This window comes from Halichoerus grypus, chromosome 5, assembly GCF_964656455.1.
Source record: "Halichoerus grypus chromosome 5, mHalGry1.hap1.1, whole genome shotgun sequence".
NCBI classification, from domain to species: domain Eukaryota; kingdom Metazoa; phylum Chordata; class Mammalia; order Carnivora; family Phocidae; genus Halichoerus; species Halichoerus grypus.
In genome coordinates this window covers 16157728-16179373 of record NC_135716.1, presented here as the reverse complement: position 1 = coordinate 16179373, position 21646 = coordinate 16157728, and the positions used below count along the sequence as shown (strand labels likewise).

At 39.0% G+C, this 21646-nt stretch overlaps 2 protein-coding genes across 2 annotated transcripts in view; one reads left to right on the top strand and one right to left on the bottom strand.

Annotated features, from left to right (window-relative positions):
* The window catches only part of TYW2 (tRNA wybutosine-synthesizing protein 2), a 61596-nt gene that overhangs the window by 10045 nt on the left and 29905 nt on the right, over positions 1-21646 (top strand). Inside the window, exon 3 of the mRNA XM_036116666.2 lies at positions 15033-15295. The gene's annotated coding sequence lies outside the window, so the exon portion shown is untranslated. The remainder of the gene's footprint in view (positions 1-15032; positions 15296-21646) is intronic.
* On the bottom strand, positions 7768-11343 carry LOC144381697 (maleylacetoacetate isomerase-like). Its single transcript, XM_078071661.1, has 3 exons — positions 11251-11343; positions 11008-11196; positions 7768-7779 (listed from the first exon to the last, which is right to left on the bottom strand). The coding sequence occupies exons 1-3, from the start codon at positions 11341-11343 to the stop codon at positions 7768-7770; spliced, it is 294 nt and encodes a 97-aa protein (XP_077927787.1).

Below are 21646 nucleotides of genomic sequence, written 5' to 3'. Positions count from 1 at the left end.
GATCAAGAGTCACATGCTCTACGAACTAAATAAGCCAGGTACCCCTATCCATTAAATGTTTTTAATTTTTATTCCCATTTTTCCATCCTGGCTGGCTCTGACAGAGTTTAAGCTATCAGTATTTGTGGACTGTCTTTATGCACTCTCTTTATGCTTCTAAACTATATCTCCAATAGCTCCCCTTACTAACTTATGGTCTTTATGGTCTTATTAAACACTGCTTTTCTAGCCACATCTCTTACTACTTTCCCTTTCTTGAGCCAAACATGACTCCCTTAGTACTCTCTAAGATTTCCAGTCTTCATGCTGGTGTTTACATTGTCACCTGTTTACAGCACGTTCACACTCAGTATCTCTACATGTCCACAAACTTTCCCATTCTTCAGCGTCCAGCTCAAATGCCTTCTCATTCCTGGGGTAGCTCTTGAAGATGTTTTCATAGAAGATATGACCTCTTTTTCTGAACTCCCTCATCACTGTCTCTGAACCTTCTTGTGTTCTAGTGCATGGCAGGAGTGGGGGGCTAGTTGGTGGGGTAGGCCTCACTTATAAACAACTTGAAGGAAGCTTCCCTGTTTAATTCATTTTTGTTTTCCCTTAGCAGCTAGCATAGTATCCTGTACATTCAATACATTTTTTGAATTTTAAAACTAAATAGGGGCGCCTGGGTGGCTCAGTCGTTAAGCGTCTGCCTTCGGCTCAGGTCATGATCCCAGGGTCCTGGGATCGAGCCCCGCATCGGGCTCCCTGCTCGGCGGGAAGCCTGCTTCTCCCTCTCCCACTCCCCCTGCTTGTGTTCCCTCTCTCGCTGTCTCTCTCTGTCAAATAAATAAATAAAATCTTTAAAAAAAAAAAAAACTAAATAGCCAACCAATATTATTTCCTGCTTTATTGAGGTACAATTGGCATACAAGAAACTGCATATAATTCATGTATATCATTTGGTAAGTTTGGACGTATGTGTATATACTTCTTATACCATCACCAAAGTCAAGGTAATAAACATATCCATCACTTTCAAAAGTTTCCTTGTATCCCTTTGTTTTGGGTTTAGTTTGGTTTGGGTTTTTTTGGTAAGAATACAACATGACATATACCTTCTTAAATTTTAAGCACATAATTCCTTATTGTTAACTGTCATCACTGTGTTATACATCAGATCTCTGGAATTTACTCATCTTGTATAACTGTAACTATATACACTCAACAACTCCTCTATTCCTCTCCCTCCCCACCCTTGGTAACCACCATTCTACCAATCAATATTTGATTTTATGATATACTGCCATTTGAATGGCAAAAAAAGAGCAGTAACCTTAGGGAACTATCATTATAATAAGACTAAGTTACTTTGCCCCAAGTCCCAGCAAGATAGGAAAATACTATATGATTGTTAAGGAAAAGATAGAGGGTGCGTGGACTGAAAAGTCCTATTAAAGTTGAGTAGCTGTAACCCAATATTGCATCCATTATATAAATAGAACAGAGGTATTGGAGTCAGACTAACCTGAACTAATATCTTGCCTCAGCCCCTTACCAGCTGCAAATCCTTGGACCAATTAACCTCTTTGCCCCTCAGTGTTCTTCTTGCAAAATTTAGACAATAATGATACTTACCTCCCAAAGCTGTTTGTGTAATTAAACAAGATAATCTACATGAAGAGTTTTGCAGAATGCCTGGAATACATCATATACACTCCATAAATGATAACTTCTCTTTTATTATCAGTGGTGAGAGCTGTGTTAATCAGTTGCCAAGAGCACTAGATTTGGAACCAGAGAGAGCTGGAGGTTCTTCTTCTTAAAAAATGATGAGAAAACACTTCTGAACTCATTTTATTAGGCCAACATTAAGCTCATACCAAAGCAAGGTAGGGTCAATACAAGAAAAGAAAATTACAGGCCAATATCCTTGATGAACGTAGATGCAAAAATTCTCAACAGACACTAGCAAGCCATATTCAACAGCACTTTAAAAGGATCAGACCCCGGGGCGCCTGGGTGGCTCAGTTGGTTAAGCGACTGCCTTCGGCTCAGGTCATGATCCTGGAGTCCCTGGATCGAGTCCCACATCGGGCTCCCTGCTCGGCGGGGAGTCTGCTTCTCCCTCTGACCCTCCCCCCCTCATGTGCTGTCTCTCTCATTCTCTCAAATAAATAAATAAAATCTTAAAAAAAAAAAAAAAAAGGATCAGACCCCATAATCAAGTGAGGTTTATTCTTGGAATGCAAGGATAGTTCAGTATACGCAAATCAATAAACATGATACACCACATTAACAAAATGGAGCATTAAAAACCATATAATAATATGAATAGATACAGAAAAGGCACTTGACAAAAGTAAATATCCTTTAATGATACAGACTCAACAAATTAGGTATAGAAGGAATGTACCTCAACATAATAAAGGCGATATATGACAAGCCCACAGATAACAAACTCAACAGTGAAAAGCTGAAAGCTTTTGGCTTAAGATGAGGAAAAGACAAGAATGCCCACCCTCACCACTCCTATTCAACATAATACTGGAGTCTTATAGCAATTAGGCAAGGAAAAGAAATAAAGACATGCAAACTGGAAAGGAAGAAGTTAAGTTGTCTGTTTGCAGATATGCTCTTATATATAGAAAATCCTAAAGACTTCACCAAAAAACTGTTGGAACTAATGAACAAATTCAATAAAGTTACAGGAAACAAAATCAATATACAAAAATTAGTTGTGTTTCTATACACTAAGAATGAACTATTTGAAAAAGAAATTAAGAAAACAATCCCAATTACAATAGCATTGAAAACACAATAAAATATTTAGGGATAAATTTAAATAAGGAGGGGAAGGATCTATATAATAAAAACTACAAGATGTTGATGAAGAAATTGAAGAAGACACAAATAAATGAAAGATATATCATGTTCATGGGTCAGAGAATTAATATTGTTAAAATGTCCGTACTACCCAAAGCCATTTATAGATTCAATGTAATGGCTATCAAAATTCCAATAGTGGTTTTCACAAAATTAGAAAAAAAATCCTAAAATTCGTATGGAACCACAAGAGATTCTGAATAGCCAAAGCAATCTTGAGCAAAAAGAACAAAGCTGGAGGCATCACACTTCCTGGTTTAAAACTATATTACAGAGATTTAGTAATGAAAACAGTATGGTACTGGCATAAAAACAGACATGTAGATCAATGGAACAAAATAGCGAGCCCAGAAATAAGCCCACATATATAGAGTAAACTAATCTGTGACAAAGGTGCCAAGTATACACAATGGAAGAAAAGTATAGTCTCTTCAATAAATGATGTTGGGAAACTAGATATCCACATGCAAAAGAAAGTGGATACACTTATAACATACACAAAAATAAATTCAAAGCAAATCAAAGACTTAAATGTAAGACCTGAAACCATAAAACTCCTAGAAGAAAAGATAAGGATAAGCTTCTTGACATTGGTCTTGGCAATGATTTTTTTTTTTGACATGACACCTAAGTACAGGCAACAAAAGCAAAAATAAACAAGTGGGACTACATCAAACTTAAAAGCTTCTGCACAGCAAAGGAAACTCAACAAAATGAAAGGGCAATCTACAGAATGGTAGAAAATATTTGCAAACTGTACGTCTGATAAGGGGTTAATATCCAAAGTATATAAGGAACTCCATAACTCAATCACAAAAACAAAAATAACTTGAGAGAGTTCTGGGGAATGAACTTAAGTGACCATCAATTTAATATAGACTGCTAAATGCTTAAGATGTTATATACAAACCTAATGGTAGCCACAAATCAAAAACCAGTACAGATATGCAAAAAATAAAGAGAAAGGAATCCAAGTATATCACTAAAAAAACCCAGCAAACCATGAGAGAAGAGAGGAAGAAAGGAACAGAGAAGAACTACAAAAACAACCATAAAACAAGTAACAAAATGGCAATAAGTACATACCTATCAATAGTTATTTTGAATGTAAATTGACTCAGCACTTCAATCAAAAGACATAGGGTGATAGAATGGATAAAAAAGAAAGACCTCTCAGGGCGCCTGGGTGGCACAGACAGTTAAGCATCCAACTCGGTTTTATTCTGGTCATGATCTCAGGGTCCTGGGATCAAGACCCATGTGGGGCTCAGTGCAGAGTGTGCTTGAGATTTTCCCTCCCTCTCCCTCCGCGCCCCCCCCAATGCTTTCTCTCTCTCTAAAATAAATAAATCTTAAAAAAAAAGACCCATCTATATGCTGCCTACAAAAGACTCAGACCTAAAAACACAGCATGCAGATTGAAAGTGAAGGGATGGAAAAGCATTTATCATGCAAATGGAAGTGAGAAGAAAGCTGGGGTAGCAATGTTTATGTTGGACTAAATAGACTTTGAAACAAAGGCCGGGGGTGCCTGGGTGGCTCAGTCAGTTAAGCGTCTGCCTTCAGCTCAGGTCATGATCCCAGGATCCTGGGATCCAGTCCCACGTCGGGCTCCCTGCTCAATGGTGAGTCTGCTTCTCCCTCTGCCTCTCCCCCCACTCGTTCTCTCAATATTTCTCTCTCTCTCGCTCTCGCTCTCTCAAATAAATAAAATCTTTAAAAAAAAAAGACTGTAACTAAAGACAAAGAAAGATATTATATAATCATAAAAGGAATAATCCAACAAGAAGATATAATAATTGTAAATATTTATGTTCCAAACATGGGAGTACCCAAATACATAAAGCAGCTAATAATAAATATAAAAGAAGTAATCAATAGTAATACAATAATAGTAGACTTTAACACCCCACTTACATCAATGGATAGATCATTCAAACAGAAAATCAACAGAGACAGTGGCTTTGAATGACACATTGGACCAGATAGATCTAATATATAGAACATTCCATCCTAAAACAGAACATTCCATCCTAAAACAACAGATTCTTTTCAAGAGCACATGGAACATTCTCCAGAACAGATCACATATTAGGCCACAAAACAAGTCTCAACAAATTCAAAAAGATTGAAGTCATACAATGCATCTTTTCTGACCACAACACTATGCAACTAGAAATCAACCACAAGAAAAAGTCTGGAAAGAGCCCGAAACTTGAAGGTTAAATAACGTGCTACTAAACAATGAATGGATCAACCAAGAAATCCCAAAAAGGAAATCCAAAAATACATGGAGACAAATGAAAATGAAAACACAGTGGTCCAAAATTTGGGGGATGCAGCAAAAGCTGTTCTAAATGGGAAGTTTATAGCAATACAGGTCTACCTCAAGAAGCAAGAAAAAAATCTCAAACAACCTAACCTTACACCTAAAAGAGCAGGAAAAAGAAGAATAAACAAAACCTAAAACTAGTAGAAGGAAATAAATAGGGGCGCCTGGGTGGCTCAGTCGTTAAGTGTCTGCCTTCGGCTCAGGTCATGATCCCAGGGTCCTGGGATCGAGCCCCAAACCCCGTGTCAGGCTCTCTGCTCAGCAGGGAGCCTGCTTCTCCCTCTGCCTCTGCCTGCTACTCCCCCTGCTTGTGCTCTCTCTCTCTCTGACAAATAAATAAAATCTTAAAAAAAAAAGAAGGAAATAAATAATAAAGATTAGAGTAGAAATAAACAAAATAGAAACTAAAAAACTATAGAAGAGCTCAATAAAACCAGGAGCTGGTTCTTTGAAAAGATCAACAAAATTGATAAACCTTTAAGCCAGACTCATCAAAAGAATGGGTTGTGGGTAGAGGACTCAAATAAACAACATCAGAAATGAAAGAGAAGAAATAATAACCAACACCACAGAAATGGAGGATTATGAGAGAATATTATGAAAAATTATATGCCAACAAATTGGACAACCTAGGAGAAATGGATAAATTTGTAGAAACATAACTTCCCAAAACCGAATCCAGAAGAAAAAGAAAATTTGAGCAGACCTATTACCAGCAATGAAATTAAATCAGTAATCAAAAAACTCCCAACAAATAAAAGTCCAGGACCAGACAGTTTCACAGGTGAATTCCACCAAACATATAAAGAAGAGTTGAAACTTAATTCTTCTCAAACTTTTCCACAAAGTAGAAGAGGAAGGAAAGCCTCTAAATTTATTCTATGAGGCCAGCATTACCCTGATAACAAAGCCAAATAAAGATACTACATAAAAAGAGAACAGCAAGCCAACATCTCAGTATCTCTGATGAACATAGATGCAAAAATCCTCAACAAAATGTTAGCAAACCGAATCCAACAATACATTACAAAAAATTATTCACCATGATCAAGTGGGATTTATTCCTGGGATACAAGGGTGGTTCAATGTTTGGAAATCAATCATTGTGATGCATTGCATCAAGAGAAAGGAGAAAACCATATGATTATTTCAATAGATGCAGAAAAAGTATTTGACAAAGTACAACATCCATTCATGATTAAAAACCCTCAATAAAGTAGGTTTAGAGGGAACATACCTCAATGTAAGAAAGGCCTTGTGTGAAACAACCACAGCTAACATCATACTCAATGGTGAAAAACAGTTGTTTCACTAAGGTCAGGAACAAGACAAGTATGACCACTCTCACCACTTCTATTCAACATAGTACTGGAATTCCTAGCCATAGCAGTCAAACAAGAAAAAGAAATAAAAGGTATCCAAGTTGGTAAGGAAGAAGTAAAACTTTCACTATTTGTGGATGACATGAAACTATATATAGAATACTGTAAATACTCCCCAAAAATCTATTAGAACTGATACGTGAAATCAGTGAGGTCACAGGTTACAAAAATCAATATACAGAAATCCATTGCATTTCTATACATTAATAATGAAGTAGCAGAAAGAGAAATTAAGAAAAATAATCCCATGTACAATTACACCAAAAATAATAAAATACCTAGGAATAAACATAACCAAAGAGGTGAAAGACCTGTACTCTGAAAACTATAAGACATGATGAAAGAAATTGAAGATGACACAAACAAATGGAAAGCCATTCCATACTCATGGATTGGAAGAAGAAATATTGTTAAAATGTCCATACTACCCAAAGCAATCTACATATTTAATGCAATCTCTATCAAAATACCAACAGCATTTTTCACAGATCTAGAACAAACAATCCTAAAATTAGTATGGAGCCACAAAAGACTCCAAATAGACAAAACAATCTTGAAAGAGAACGAAACTGGAGGTATCACAATCCCAGATTTCAAGATACACTATGAAGCTGTAGTAATCAAAACAGTATGGTCATGTCCTTTATATATTTTGGATACTTACCCTTTATCAGATGTCATTTGCAAGTATCTTCTCCCATTCAGTAGCTGCTTTTAATTTTGTTGATTGTTTCCTTTGCTGTGCAAGTTTTATTTTTATGTAGTCCCAATAGCTTATTTTTGCTTCTGTTTCCCTTGCCATAGGAGACATATCTAGAAAAATGTTGCTATGGCCAATGTCAGAGAAATTACTATCAGAGCTGTCTTCAAGGGTTTTCATGATTTCAGGTCTCACATTTAGGTCCTTAATCCATTTTGAGTTTATTTTTGTGTATGGTGTAAGAAAGTGATCCAATTTCATCCTTTTGCACACAGCTGTCTAGTTTTCCCAACACCATTTGTTGAAGAGACCGTCTTTTTCCCATTGCATATTCTTGCCTCCTTTGTTGAAGATTAATTGACCATATAATCATGGATTTATTTCTGGACTCTCAATTCTGTTACACTGATCTTTCTGGGCTCTCTATTCTGTTACATTGATCTATGTGTCTGTTTTTGTGCCTGCCTCTGATAATCATAAATGAAACGTCAATCGTCTTCCTAAAATGTAAAGATAATCACCTTTTAACTATTATCCTACTGTACGGAAACTCCCATTGTAGTAACACTTATTGTAAAGGTTAAACAATTTCTTCATTTTCACTTTATGAGTCATACTGTAATGTCATGCCTGTGAACTTCATATGACTTTGGGTTTGAAGTATCCTGTTTGCAGTTTGTTTCTCGCTCGGTAAAATATTCTCATCAAGTAAAGTTCTCAGAATTTTCTTTTGGCAATATGTGCAATGGAATATTATTCATCCATAAAGATGAAGGAAATCCTGCCATTTGCAACAATATGGATGAACCTAGAGGATATTATGCTAAGTGAACAAGCCAGATGCAGAAAGACAAATGCTGTGTGATCCCACTTATATGTGGAATCTAAAAAAGTACAACTTAACCGAAGAATAGAACAGTGGTTGCTGGGGGCTGGGAGGTGAGGAGGGGATGAGAAGATATTGGTCAAAGGGTATAAACTTTCAGTTGTAAGATGAGTAAGTTCTAGGGATGCACAGCGTGGTGGTTATAGTTAATAATACTGTATTGTATGCTTGAAATTTGCTAAGAGAGTAGGATCTTAAGTGTTATCACCACACACACACAAAAAGTAGCTATGTGAGGTGATAGATATTTAAATAATTGTGGTAATCATTTCACATACATACTTATATTAAATCATCACATTATACACCTTTAAAGAATCATGCTGTACAATCTAAATATATACAATTTTTCTTTGTAAATCACACTTCAATAAAGCTTAGGGGGAAAATGGTGAAAGGCTTATTTGGTGAAAGTCTTGTGACTCTTTGACCTGCAAGTGGAAAGCAGTCCTTGAACAGAATGTGGCTAAATGAAGTTGTGCTTGCTACAATCTTTAATCTCTTCAGATCCGATCAGGACTTCTATTTCCTGAAACTATTTCCAGGACAGTCTCTACTCCACCATTTGAAAAGACCTTCAAAGGACTAATATTAACCCCTACTGGGTTCAGGAGAGGGATAACTCTACTTTCTGCCTCCATCACTTCCCAGGTACTATAAAATTAGATTAGGTCTGCTGATCAATTTCATTGTAATAGCTAATCACCTCGTAGTATCACCACATTTTGGAAAGCACTGTGCTAAGTGCTTTGCATACTTCATCTCATTTAATCCTCTAGGCTTTGCAAAGTAGCTTTTTAAAAATCTCCAGCTTAAAGATCATAATAACAATGAAGATTATAGCTCACCATTATTGAGTGCTTATTGTGTTCCAGGTGCTGTTCTGAACCTTTAGTATAGATTATCTCTCTTTATCTTCGTTAATAAACCCATCAAATAGGAACTATTTTTAGTCCTCATTTTTTAGATGTGAAACTAGAGGTAAAGACAGGTTAAGTAACTTGTTCAAGGTCACACAGCTAATAAATAATGGATGGGAATAAAACCTATGGTCTCTGTGAATCCAGAGTTCAAGCTTCTTCCCCCTCAAAGACCCAGCCAAGTTCAGATGCAAACATGTTGACCTTAGAGCCAAGAGATACTGAGTCACCACAGTCTTCTCTTTGCATGAGTTTCAAGGTGTTTCAAAATCATAAGCCTGTTCTTCCTCTTGACAGCTCCAGTGGCACCTTCTCTTAGTAAATTATCTGTTGCCTGACTAGCTTCATATCTAATGACTTCATTAATCTCCAGTTTGAATTTCCCTTTATCATTACCATTTTAACCATCCCAAATGATTTTTTCATGTAATGTTGTCCCTGAGGCACTGGAAAATACATCATTTGAGTAAAAATTATATAAGATAATACACTAAAAAAAGATAATACACTAAACACAGGGTCCATTAATACAAACCAAAACACTATAAATGTTGGAAGATTCATGTATTTTGGTCTTCTTCTCTTGCAACTGTTTATTGGCAACCTTCTCTCTATGCAGCACTGGACTGGGCACTCTGAGCTCTTGGTTTCATGACCTCCTCTCTCTCCAGTGATCCTTTGCTTGCCCTCTTTTCAGCCACTTATGCCCGTGGTTATACCTGGCCTGGTCACCACAAATAATGTCGGCACCCTAAAATTCAACCGTAGCATTTCCCCGCTCTGATCATCACTCTCTACCCTTTAGATCACTACAGCGGTTTGATCCTATCACAACTTCTAACCACTGACTCCACCAGTTTTTCATTATCCATCAATCCTCTCATGTCCTCCCTTCCCTTTGAACCCAGTTTAAATTCCTTGGCATTATAATCGCTCCTTTTGAAACACTATTAACTTGCCTGCCCCCTGTCTCTCCATCCTTCTTCTTTGACAGCTTAACTCTGGCTAAACTCAAGTATTGGCCAGATACCCACCCAGCTCCTGGGCACCAGCATGTGGTTGGAAAACATCACAGCCTTTTTCACCTGCCCCTGCCACTGGGGCTTCTGTCCCTTTACAACAGAGGGAGGATTCCTGCTCTTTCTTTTTCTTTTTCTTTTTTTTATTTATTTAAGTATAGTTGACACACAGTGTTACATTAGTTTCAGGCGTACAACATAGTGATTCAACAACTCTATACATTATGCCGTGCTCAGGACAAGGGTAGCCACCCTCTGTCACCACGCAACAATATTACACTACCATTGCTATGTTCCCTATGCTGGACCTTCTTACTCCTGTGACTTATTCATTCCATAACTGGAAGCTTTTATCTTCCACTGCCCTTCACATATTTTGCCCATCCGCCATCTGGCAACCATCAGTTCTTTGAATTCATAGGTCTGATTCTGCTTTCTATTTGTTTATTCATTTATTTTTTAGATTCCACCTTTTTTTTTTTTTACCAGTGAAAACTTTAAAAAATAAAATCTTTTGAGACTCCCAGTCTAGAACACAGAACAGATGAGAAGGAGGCTGTTCTGGTTAAAGGAGGGGGTGGGCCTGGGCCTATGCTGTTCCGCCTCCCCCCTGCCACCTGGCCCCACCCCTCCCCGAGCACTTCTGGACGAGTCCTTGGAAAACCTGGGGCTTCTCAGAATGGGGCTGGGGACCCAGCAGGGCAGATAGTTTCTGGGATCCCTTGCCCCTCTGCCACATGGTCTAGGTCTAAGCTGCTGAGAATCCCTCCTGTGCTCCTGCCACCCCCACTCCCAAGCTGGGTGCCTCACTGTGGCACCTCACACTCCACGTGTGTCTAAAGGTAAGAGCGTGTCGGGGGAGGCACGCGAGAGGTGTGCAGGGGTGCAAGTCCAGAGCCACACCTGCAGGGGCTGGACACCACTGGTAATGACATCGGAAATTACGCACACCTGGGCCCTCCTCTTCAGGTCCTGCGGCAGGAGGTGTGGAGTGGGCCAAGTTTCCTCCAGGTACTCAGTGATGGCCAGTGACTGGCCAATGGTGATTCCGTCGATCTTCAGGGCCGGCATCTGCTGCATCAGATTCAGTGCCTAGAATTCCTCAGAGAACCGCTGTCCCCCATCCTTTATGAGGTTGAGAGGTACGATCTCATAGTCGAAGGCCAGAGCAATTCGAACTCTCCATGAGCAGGAGCTCCGGAAATAGGAGTAGAGGATGGGCTTGCCAGACTCAGTCATGGTGTCGTGGTGACCCTTGGCCTCTCAGGGAATGTCTTAGATTCCACATTTAAGTGAAATAATATGGTATTTGTCTTTCTCTGATGTATTTCACTTGGCATTATACACTCTAATTCCATCCATGTTGTTGCAAATGGCAAAATCTCATCCTTTTTTATGGATGCATGATATTTCATTGCGTGTGTGAATATATAAATACATATATATTTATATGCATATAAATATATATACACACATATATATATGCCACATCTTTATCCCTTCATCTACCGATGGATACCTGGGCTGCTTCCATATCTTCACTATTGTAAATAATGCTCCAGTAGTTTCCTGCTCTCATCAGGCATATTTCGTGGGTATCGCCTGCTCAGGAAGACCATTCCTAGAATTAACATCTTTAATTAACTAAAATTTTCTTGCATCCTTAAGTTCTTTCTCTGGATACTTCCCCCAAGCATTAAATCATCTTCTATTGTGTTCCACCTTTAAAACAAACCCTCTCTTGAACACACTCATCTACAGCTACAGCCCATTTTTCTGTCTCACTTCAGGGCAGAACTTCTGGAAGAGGTATTCATGCTCATCATCTCCACATCCTTATTTCCCATTTACTCCTTAATGCACTCAGTTAGTCCTTCATCCCTGGCCCCACTCCAATGAAATTGCTTTTATCTGACAAATAATAGGATCTATGTTGCTAAACCCAGTATTTATTTATCTGTTCCAATTTTCCTCTAAATCTCAAAGGTATGTGAAGTAGCAAACTGCTCCCTCACTCTAGAAATGTTGTCTTTTTTAAAATCTTGGAAAACACTGAATTTGCTGTTTTTCCTACCCTCTTATTGGCTCCCTTCTTTTGAGTCTTCCCTAAAGGTTCCTCTGCATTACCTCACTGTGTTCCAGGCACTGCTCCTCAGCCTTCCTCTTTCACCTTTCACCCCAGGTGATCGCAGTCAGTCCCATGGCTATAAATGCCATGGGTATGACTCTGACCCCCAGATCTCCATATCCAGACTAACACATCCAAACTCATGCATCTAGCTGCTCACCTGACATTTCCACTTGGATATACAATACACATCTCAAATGTGACATAGATGAAGGACATATGGTTCTACACCATTTATTCCTGATGTGGCCCTAGGTAAGCAGCACCACCATCCACCCAAATTCTTGGGTCAAAATCCTAGAAGTGAAATGTGTATCACAGGTAAATTTGTAGAGGCAGAAAATAGACTAATAGTGATTATCCAGGTGTACTGGGTTGAATGATGGCCTCTAAAAAGATACGGCCATTACCCCAGGAGTCTATGAATGTAACGTTATTTGGGAAGAGGGCCTTTGTGGTTGTAATTAAGTTAGGCATCTTGAGATGAGATCATTGCCGGCTTCCCAGGTGGACCCTAAACCCCATGACAAGTGTCCTTATAGCAGACAGGAAGAGAGGACACAGAAGAGAGGAGACGGCATGTGAGGACAGAGCCCGAGGATGGAGCAAGGCAGCCACAAGCCAAGGAGCACCTAGAGCTGCCAGAAGCCAAAAGAGGCAGACAAGTATTTTCCTCCAGAGCCTTCGGAGCTCACGCAGTCCTGCTGACAACTTGATTTTGGATTTCTGGCCTCCAAAACTGAGAAGGAATAAATTTCTGTTGTTTTAAACTACCAAGCACTTCGTGATTTGTTCCATGAGCCTAGGAAGCTAATTCAGTGGGGCTGGGGAGGAAGGGAAGCAAGGAGTGACTGCTAATGGGTGTGAGGTTTCTCTTTGGAGTGATGAAAATGTTCTAAAATTATATTGTGGTGATGGTTGCACAGCTCTGTAAATATCCTAAAAACCACTGAATTGAAGGCTTTAAATGGATGGACTTTTATTGGCATATGGCTTATATATCAATAAGATTAAAAATAAAACCCCTTGGAGTTATCTTTTAATCTTCTCTTTTTTTATTCTCACATCTAAATCGACCAGCAAATCTTTGGGCTTTCTCCCACAATGTGTCTCAAATCCGACCACTTCTCATCATCTCCATGGCCACCATCTTAGTGCGTGCCCATCATCTCTGCTCTATACAGCCACAATAGCGTAAATAATTTCCCTACTTCTACTTGAGCCTCATCCAAATCCATACTCCCTAAAGCAAACAAAACGGTTATCTTAGAACACAAATCACACCGTGTCACTCTCTTGCTTAACCTCTTCCCTGCCTTCTCCTGTGGCTTTCCTTTCCACTTAGAATAGAATCCAAACTCCTCACCAGGTCCTACCGGTCCTTCTATGACCTACCTGGCCTGCGTTTACATATGAAACCTCATCTCCTTCCATGCTGCCCTTTGCTCTACACTTCAGTCACACAAACATCCCTTATGATCCTGGGACAGACCAATCTTGTCCCTGTCTCAAGGCTTTTGCCCCAGTGTTCCTTCTGCAAGTACAACTTCCCATGACTGTCTTCTTCCTGTCAAAACCTTTTCTGACCACTCTATATAGAGTTGCCTTTCTCTCATTTACTCTCAATCATGTCACTTTATTGTTTAGCAATTTTTGTTTTCGGAAATAGTCTTCATTTAGTTGTGTATTTATTTATAATGTATTTCACCCTAGTAAAGATAAGCTCTGTGGGAATAGGGACCTTATTAATCTTGCCCACTGCTATATCCCCCCTCCTATCACAGTGCCTGACAAAAGAGATGTCAGAAATATTCAAAATAATGAACTACTCTCTCATTCTAGAAATGCTGTCTTTTTTGAAATCTTGGAAAACACTGGATTTGCTGTTTTTCATACCCTGTCATTGGCTCTAATATTCAAAATAGAATAGTCTTCACCCAAAACAAATCTAATGACCATCCCTCAGTGAGAAACTTGTGGGGAACACATCTTCCCCAAGCCCATACTGGTTAAGCAGCTGGAATGACTGAAGGGATAGTGAGGCCCATGAGTGATACAGAGTGATGACCTTTGATGACCTCTTCTAGGATGCAAAAACAGGTTCAGAGATCTGTGGCTTCTTTGGGCAGCGTCCCTGGACCAATTCCCATCTCTTCACATTACATCTTCCTTGTTCTTGTTCTTTTTGGCTTCCAGATTCCAGTCTCTGACTGCAAGGACTACAAGTTTAGTGCATGCCTATTGCCCAACAGTCTTGGCCTTCATAGTGTGTTGAAACATTCCTCTGACTTGCCCCAATGCTCTGCACAATCCTCAGGGTCCTCTGAATCCCAGAGTAAGAAATTCCCTCCCCCAGCTCCGGTCTCCCAGATGTGGCCCCCTGCCCCCCCCCCGCCCCGCTTTCTCTGAAATCTCCCTTCTCCACCACAGAGGAACTCAGACAGTTGCCATCAAGATTAACCAAGACACAGGACAGCAGAAAAAGCATGGGATTGGTGTCAATCATAGCCCTACCATTTACTGTTTGTGTGACCTTGAGCAAGTTAATGTTTCTGAGTTTTGCTTTCCTCCCTTTTAAAACCTCCAAAGCAATATTTACCTTACAGGGTAGCTGAGATGATAAATAAAGAAAAGGCATCTTTTTTTCCTGTCCAGAAGCGTTAAATCACTATATTGTATGCTTGAAACTAATATTACACTATTGTCAACTGGAATTTAAATTAAAACTTTAAAAAAATTTAAAATATTAGAAAAAAGAAAGGGCATCTTTTGACACCTTTTTCTCTCCTTCCTCTTTCAGTGTTTTCTGACTCATTGAATAGTCTTATTACCATTGACCCAGCTGCTCAAGCCAGCAATCTGGAGGATCTTGTTTACAATTTCTCCAGATCTGCTTTCTGCTGCACCAAAGCCAAGCAACTCTCATTCAGGCCCACTTCTGTCCATTTCACTGGCATGGCTCTGGTCTAGACAGTCATTTCCTACCCGGCATGCAACAGTCTCCTAACCAGTCTCCTAACACCAGATCCATTCTGCAGCCACAGCCCTTCATAAAACGCAAACGTAAGTATCTCATTTACTTCCTTAAAACTCATCATTGGCTTCCCATTGCTATCAGGATAAGGTGCTGAGTTAATGAAAAATAAGAGTAAGTCTAAATGTATATTATAAACTATAAGTGGACTATAAAAGTCACAAATTTTACTTTCTAATTGCAGCCACATAGTACATAAGGAATCTATTTTGAGCTTACAGCAACCATCATGGTGGCTTACATCTTTGGCATGTTTGGGTTCCTGGCTATTTGATGCTAATCCAAATGGTTATGCAAATACTTATATTCCCCTTATCTTTATCCTATAGTTTTCTTTAACTGATAAGTTCAGTGGAAAAGAGCACAGGCTCCTCGATAGCAGGGACATTCTCTGTCTCCTTCACCTTTATCCCTTAGGCTTAGGCTGTAGGCACATACTGCATGCTCATTTTCCTAATGAACAAATCAGCCATGTTTAATAACAGTTCAAACAAAGCACTCCTACTACCACCAACAAATATCCTGAGCATCTCCAATGCAAGTTTGCAATATTAACAATATTTAAGTAAATAGATGGTCTTTTATAAAAAAGAAGACACCACTATGGGAGTCATCAGGGAGGAACAAATGCAAGTAAATCAATTACCTTGTTAAAAAGATTAGGCTAAGTGAACCAAAAGGTCCCTTTCATTATAAAATTCCAATTCCAGGCACTTGGGTGGCTCAGGCAGTTAAGCATCCAACTCTTGATTTCTGCTCAGGTCGTGATCTCCGGGTCATGAGATGCATGGAGCCTGCTTAAGATTCTCTCTTTCCCTCTCCTTCTGCCCACCCCCCCCACTTGCGGGCACTCATGTGTGTGCTCTCTCTCTCTCTCTCTCAAAAAATAAATAAAAGTCCAAGATTATATGTTAGGCGTTTAGAATAGCAGGTGTGCGAGCTTACTAAGAAGTAATTATGGTAGACATAATAATAGTTCCCCAAAGATGTCCACATGTGAATCTCCAGGATGTGAATATATTACCTCACATGGCAAAATGAATTTAGCCAGTGTGATTAAGTTAAGGATCTATGCATGGTTAGATTAACCTGGATTATTCAAGTAGGCCCGATCTAATCACAAAGATCCCTCAAGGGGACAGAGGGAGTCAAGGGAGGCAGAGCAAAGATGTGACTATAGAATCAGTGGTGTGATTGCTGGCTGGTGTCACAAGCCCAAAACTATGGACAGCATCTAGAAGCTGAAAAAGACAAGGAAACACATTCTCCTCTAGAGCCTCCAGAAGGAATGCAGCCCTGTCAACACCTTGATTTTAGTGCCATAAGACCCATTTTGGATTTCTGACCTCCAGGCCTGTAAGATAATAAATTTGTGTTGTTTTAAGCTGTTGTTTATAGTAATCTGTTACAGCAGCAATAGGTAACTATGCAACATTTTACTATCAGTTATCATAATTGGTTTCCCTTGGTAATTTTCTCTGCAGTTTATTTTATGCATTTAAATTTTTTTTTCTGTTCTGCCACTTACTAGCTGTTGTGACCTACAGCAAATTATTTCCCCTCTGCTTCTTCTTCTACAAAATGAGACTAAAAAATCCACACCCCAGGGTTGTTGTGAGAATTCAATAAGATAATTTATGTAAGGATCACAGAGCACCAGGCTCATAGTAGGAACCAACAAAATGTTCTTTCCATTGCCTGTCTCCCCAAACCCTTATGATTATGGATTTCCGAATGAATTTCAAGATAATAATCATGACATTTTCCAGACCTGACCAGTGTTGTTAAGTCTTAATTGTAGCTACTGCTAAAAATATCTAACACCAGTTGCTTAATCTGACTTTGACCTTGAAATATTTAAGTACTGACAGTGTGTTTGGAAGCTTAGTTCCAGTTTTGACTAGTATTTTCTGAATAGCTTTGGCTAAATAATTTATTGTTTCTATTTGCAACATTGTTCCCTTCCTTTTGAGTAACCTGCATTCAGGTACATAAGTTCAAATATGATTTATAATTGAGATGGTGATTAAGACAAAAATAAAGTGATAAGGTATTTTTCCAGAAAGGATGCACAATAAATGTCTTCATCTTAATGATTAAATTGTGCTTACTGAACCTCATATTCTGCCAGTGTCTTAAGTGGTCCTTTGTTGTTAATTAGGCACCTTTGAAATCATTACCCTTTGGGTGTCTATTTGATATCAGGGAAGTGTGACATATTAAGTAGCTAGGTTATCCAGGTGTCAAAGTTCAGTGCATTATAAATCAATAAGTACTTATCAAATTCCTACTTTACTATCAAATCCTTGAGGGCAGGGATCATGTATTTTTCATTCCTCCCATTTGTGGATGGCAAATTATCTGGAACATATTAAGTTCAGTGACATGTCATCAAAACTTTAAAAGCAGGATAAGAAACCCCCAGATGACAAACAGGTTATATTACAAAGGTTTCCCTTTTCTTAACATAGTTTTCTATAGAAATATGTATGTGTTTATTTAGAAATAACTATGTAAATAGTAATGTAATAGAAATATATTAATAGTCATAACATATTACAATGTATACTTATAAGTAGCTATCATGTTACATGTATGTGAAGTTTCCAAGCTGGCCCATAAACTCCAATTGACCCCATAATAAATAAAGTAACCAGGGATTGTCACTAAGCCAGGTTTCCCTCTAAAGCAAAACTCTGATTCACAGCCACTGTCTAATTCCCCAAGCAAGATGCTGAGGCTGGATTGGGGCTTAGGAGAGAGACAGAAGGCATAGGGCATTCTTTTTTTTTTTTTTTTAAATGTTTTATTTATTTATTCATGAAAGTCAGAGAGAGAGAGAGAGGCAGAGGCAGAGGGAGAAGCAGGCTCCCTGCCTAGCAGGGAGCCCGATGCGGGACTCGATCCCAGAACCCTGGGATCATGACCTGAGCCGAAGGCAGACGCTTAACCATCTGAGCCACCCAGGCGCCCCGGCATAGGGCATTCTTATGAGTAGTACTCTGATGGCAGGAAAAGGGGACTAAGAGACTTTAGTTTGCACTGATCTAGCTCCCAGGAAATAATACTAATAACAGCCTCTGCCAAAGTTAGTCTTTCTCATTTATAATGCATTTTCATGTGCAATAGGCATTTATAACCTGGGGTCTGTGGGATGTCTAGTGGGTCTGTGGAAGGAGTCCTGAAGTTCAGGAGTGACTCTTCTGAATGATAGGCCAAGTCTAGACTATCTGTACACTTTTTTTTTAGACAGGATCATTCTCAAAGGGCTCTGTGACTGAAACAAGTTAATAGCCCAAGAGACATGGTCTCACTTGCCCCCATAACCACTTGGTGGGGGAAATAATGTAGGCATTATTATCTTGGGGTCCTCCCCCAATCAGAAGCCATTGGTAACAGGTAATGGCCCCACAAAGTTCACCAGCCAGCTGCCCAAGTGAGCAGGGGTCAAAGTGCACAGGAGTGTGAGCAGGACAGGTGGCTGGTGAGGGAAGGACTGGAAGGAATAAGAATTCCCACAGGGTAATCTTGTGAGAAAGTGGAAAGAAGAAAGGGGAGATGGAATGGACTCGAAGGAATGAGAGAAGCCTGAAAAATAGTAAGGCTGTATTTTTACCCAAGGGATACAAAAAATACCTGTAAAAGGCACAGTCACTCCCTCAAGGAGCTCATACCCTTGATGGAGCATGGAGAAGTTGGGGTAAACACAAAGAACTATAAGTTGACTAAAAGTAAGGACTATTTTATGGATCCCACAGTAATGATGTCAGTGTACATAGTAGGGACTCAGTAAACATTTTGTTTGTTTATCATGTTGACGGTAGACACCATGAGAATAAAAATAGAGTTAGTGATCAATGTGTGGTACTGTTCACTGCCATACATGTTTAGATAAAGCATCGAATAACAGTGGGAAAGCCAGAGAGCCAAGACCACTTTGGCTGTACCAGAAAATATGGGTAATATTTTTATGAAACAAAGATGCAGTCAAGGGAATGTTTAGATAAATATTGGGGAATATAGTGATATTTGTCTGATTAAAACTCAGGGAGTGAAAGCAGGAAGGGAGCCCTTTGAATACAAATTCCTCATGTGACAGGGGAGGTGATATGCCCATTACATAGGAAGTTCAGGGCTATACTCAGCTCTCTTGACTCCTGGACTTAAAATTTCTCCACTACTCCATGCTGCCATGTTGGAAAGTAGTGAGAAATAAGGCTAGTGTAGATAAGGTGGGGCCTGATAAGCAGGGCATTATATCTGGGAATAGAGGTTTGGGTATTGAAAATCCAAGGTGTGAATAGAGGAGCATCATAGAGGAGACATTGGCCAGGGGAGGAAAACTAATCCTGGGTTTACACAATGAAGAAAGAAGTAGTTCCATTCTACAGTCAGTAAACATCTGATGGTTTGACAAGTACCCAGCATCAGAATGAGAAATTTGGCATCTGGGGATTTAACGTAAACACTAAAGATAACCGGGGCACACAGCGGGGTGGCCCAGACCTTGGACAGCAGCTGCCTGAGCCTAAAGGATGATGGGTGTCAGCCAAATATTCCTGAGCATCAAAGGCACATCCCAGCCACAGCACAGAAAGCACTGAGAGATTGGATGCCAATGGATGCACAGAGCAATTTCACATGCTTCGTGCATGAGTGGAGAGATGACCCATTAAAGAAAGCCTTATTAATCATTATCTTTAACTATGTGACTCTTGATTTCTTCCCCAAGGTCTGTAAGATGCCTTGTGCCTCAGATGCTAGCTTCACAATATAGCCTTCCACAGTCGTAGACAACATGTTTCCCACATCTAAGATTCATGTGATGGCAAATCCATCACTTTAACCATTTTTAACCATTCCTCAACATTGTTTAGAATGGCTGCAAGCTTTTCCTTGACAATGGTCACAGTGACTGAATCACAGATTTCCATAACACATCTCTATTGACAGAAAAGGCAGCTCATTAGGACATCCCTATATTTTTGTTTTAAAGGCAGAGTAGTCAGGATTCAAGGTGTTTTTCAGGAATGATTTACATATGGTAAAATGCACTGTACCTCAGTATAAGTTCAGTGAGATTTCGTGAAGGCATGCCACCCAACTTACCCATGCTCCTGTAAACTACAGAACATTTCAATCACCCCAGGTAGTTTCCTCACACCCGCTCCTAATCAAATTCTGCCCCATGCCAGGCAATTGGTGTTCCGACTTCTATCGGCATAAATCAGGTCTGCCTGTTCTAGAACCTCATATAAGCAGAATCAGGAATGGATACTATTACCTTGCCTGGCTTTTTCACTCAGCATACTGTTCTTCAGTATTTGTCCATGTTTCTGTATGTGTCAGTAGTTTGTTCTTTTTGTTTTTGAGCAGTATGTCATTGTATAAATATACCACAGTTTGTTTTTCCATTCTCCTGTTGATGGACATTTGGAGGGTTTCCAGATTTTGGAAATTATAAATAAAACGGCTATGAACAATCTTGTACTAGGTTTTTGTGGACATATGATTTTATTTCTCTTGAATAAACACATAAAAGTGACTATGTTGGGCATAGGATAGATACCTGTTTATCTACAAGAAACTGATTATTTATAAGAAACTGATTATTTATAAGAAGATTATTTATTTATAATAAACTATTACTTATAAGAAACTGATAGTTTTCCAGAGAGATTATACCATTTTACATTTGCACCAGCAACATATGAGGATTTTAATTGTTCCATATCCTTGCCAACATTTGGTGTTGTCAGTATTTTTCATTTTAGCCATTCTAGTAGGTGTGTATTGGTGTCTCATTATGATTTCAATTTGCCCTTGCATGATTAAAGTTATATTGAGCACTTTTATATGTGTTTATTGACCATTATACATCTTTGTTTGTGTGTGATATGTCTATTTATGTGTGTGCTAATTTTTTGGGTGGTAGGGTATTTTGCCTTTTGTTTTTGACTTGCTAGAGAACTTTATGTGGCACTGTGAATATTTTCTCCCCATCGATTTTTTGATAAGCAGAAAATTTTTATTTTCATGATGTCTAATTTACCAGGTTTCTTCTTTTTGTCTTTTAAAAATTATTATTTTTTTATTATTATGTTCAGTTAGCCAACAGGTTTTCTTCTTCTATGATTAGTGCTTTTTGTGTTCCAAGAAATCTTTGTCTTTGCCAAGTTACAAAGATAATATGCTATGCTTTCTTCTAGAAACTTCAAAACTTTAGCTTTTATGTTTAGGTTGGTGATCCATTTTAAGTAATTTTTTCTGTATTACATGAGGTAGAGATCGGGGTTCACTTTTTTCCCATATGAATGTCCAGTTGTTGAAGCATTACTTATTGAAAAGTCTTTTCTCTGCCCACTGAACAGCCTTGGTGC

Bases quoted from the DNA above. Each gene is read 5' to 3' on its own strand.
- LOC144381697 (XM_078071661.1), bottom strand. From the start codon at position 11,343: ATGACTGAGTCTGGCAAGCCCATCCTCTACTCCTATTTCCGGAGCTCC. The intron at 11,197-11,250 runs GTACCTCTCAAC...GAGGAATTCTAG, and splicing joins TGGCCTTCGACTATGAGATC to GCACTGAATCTGATGCAGCA.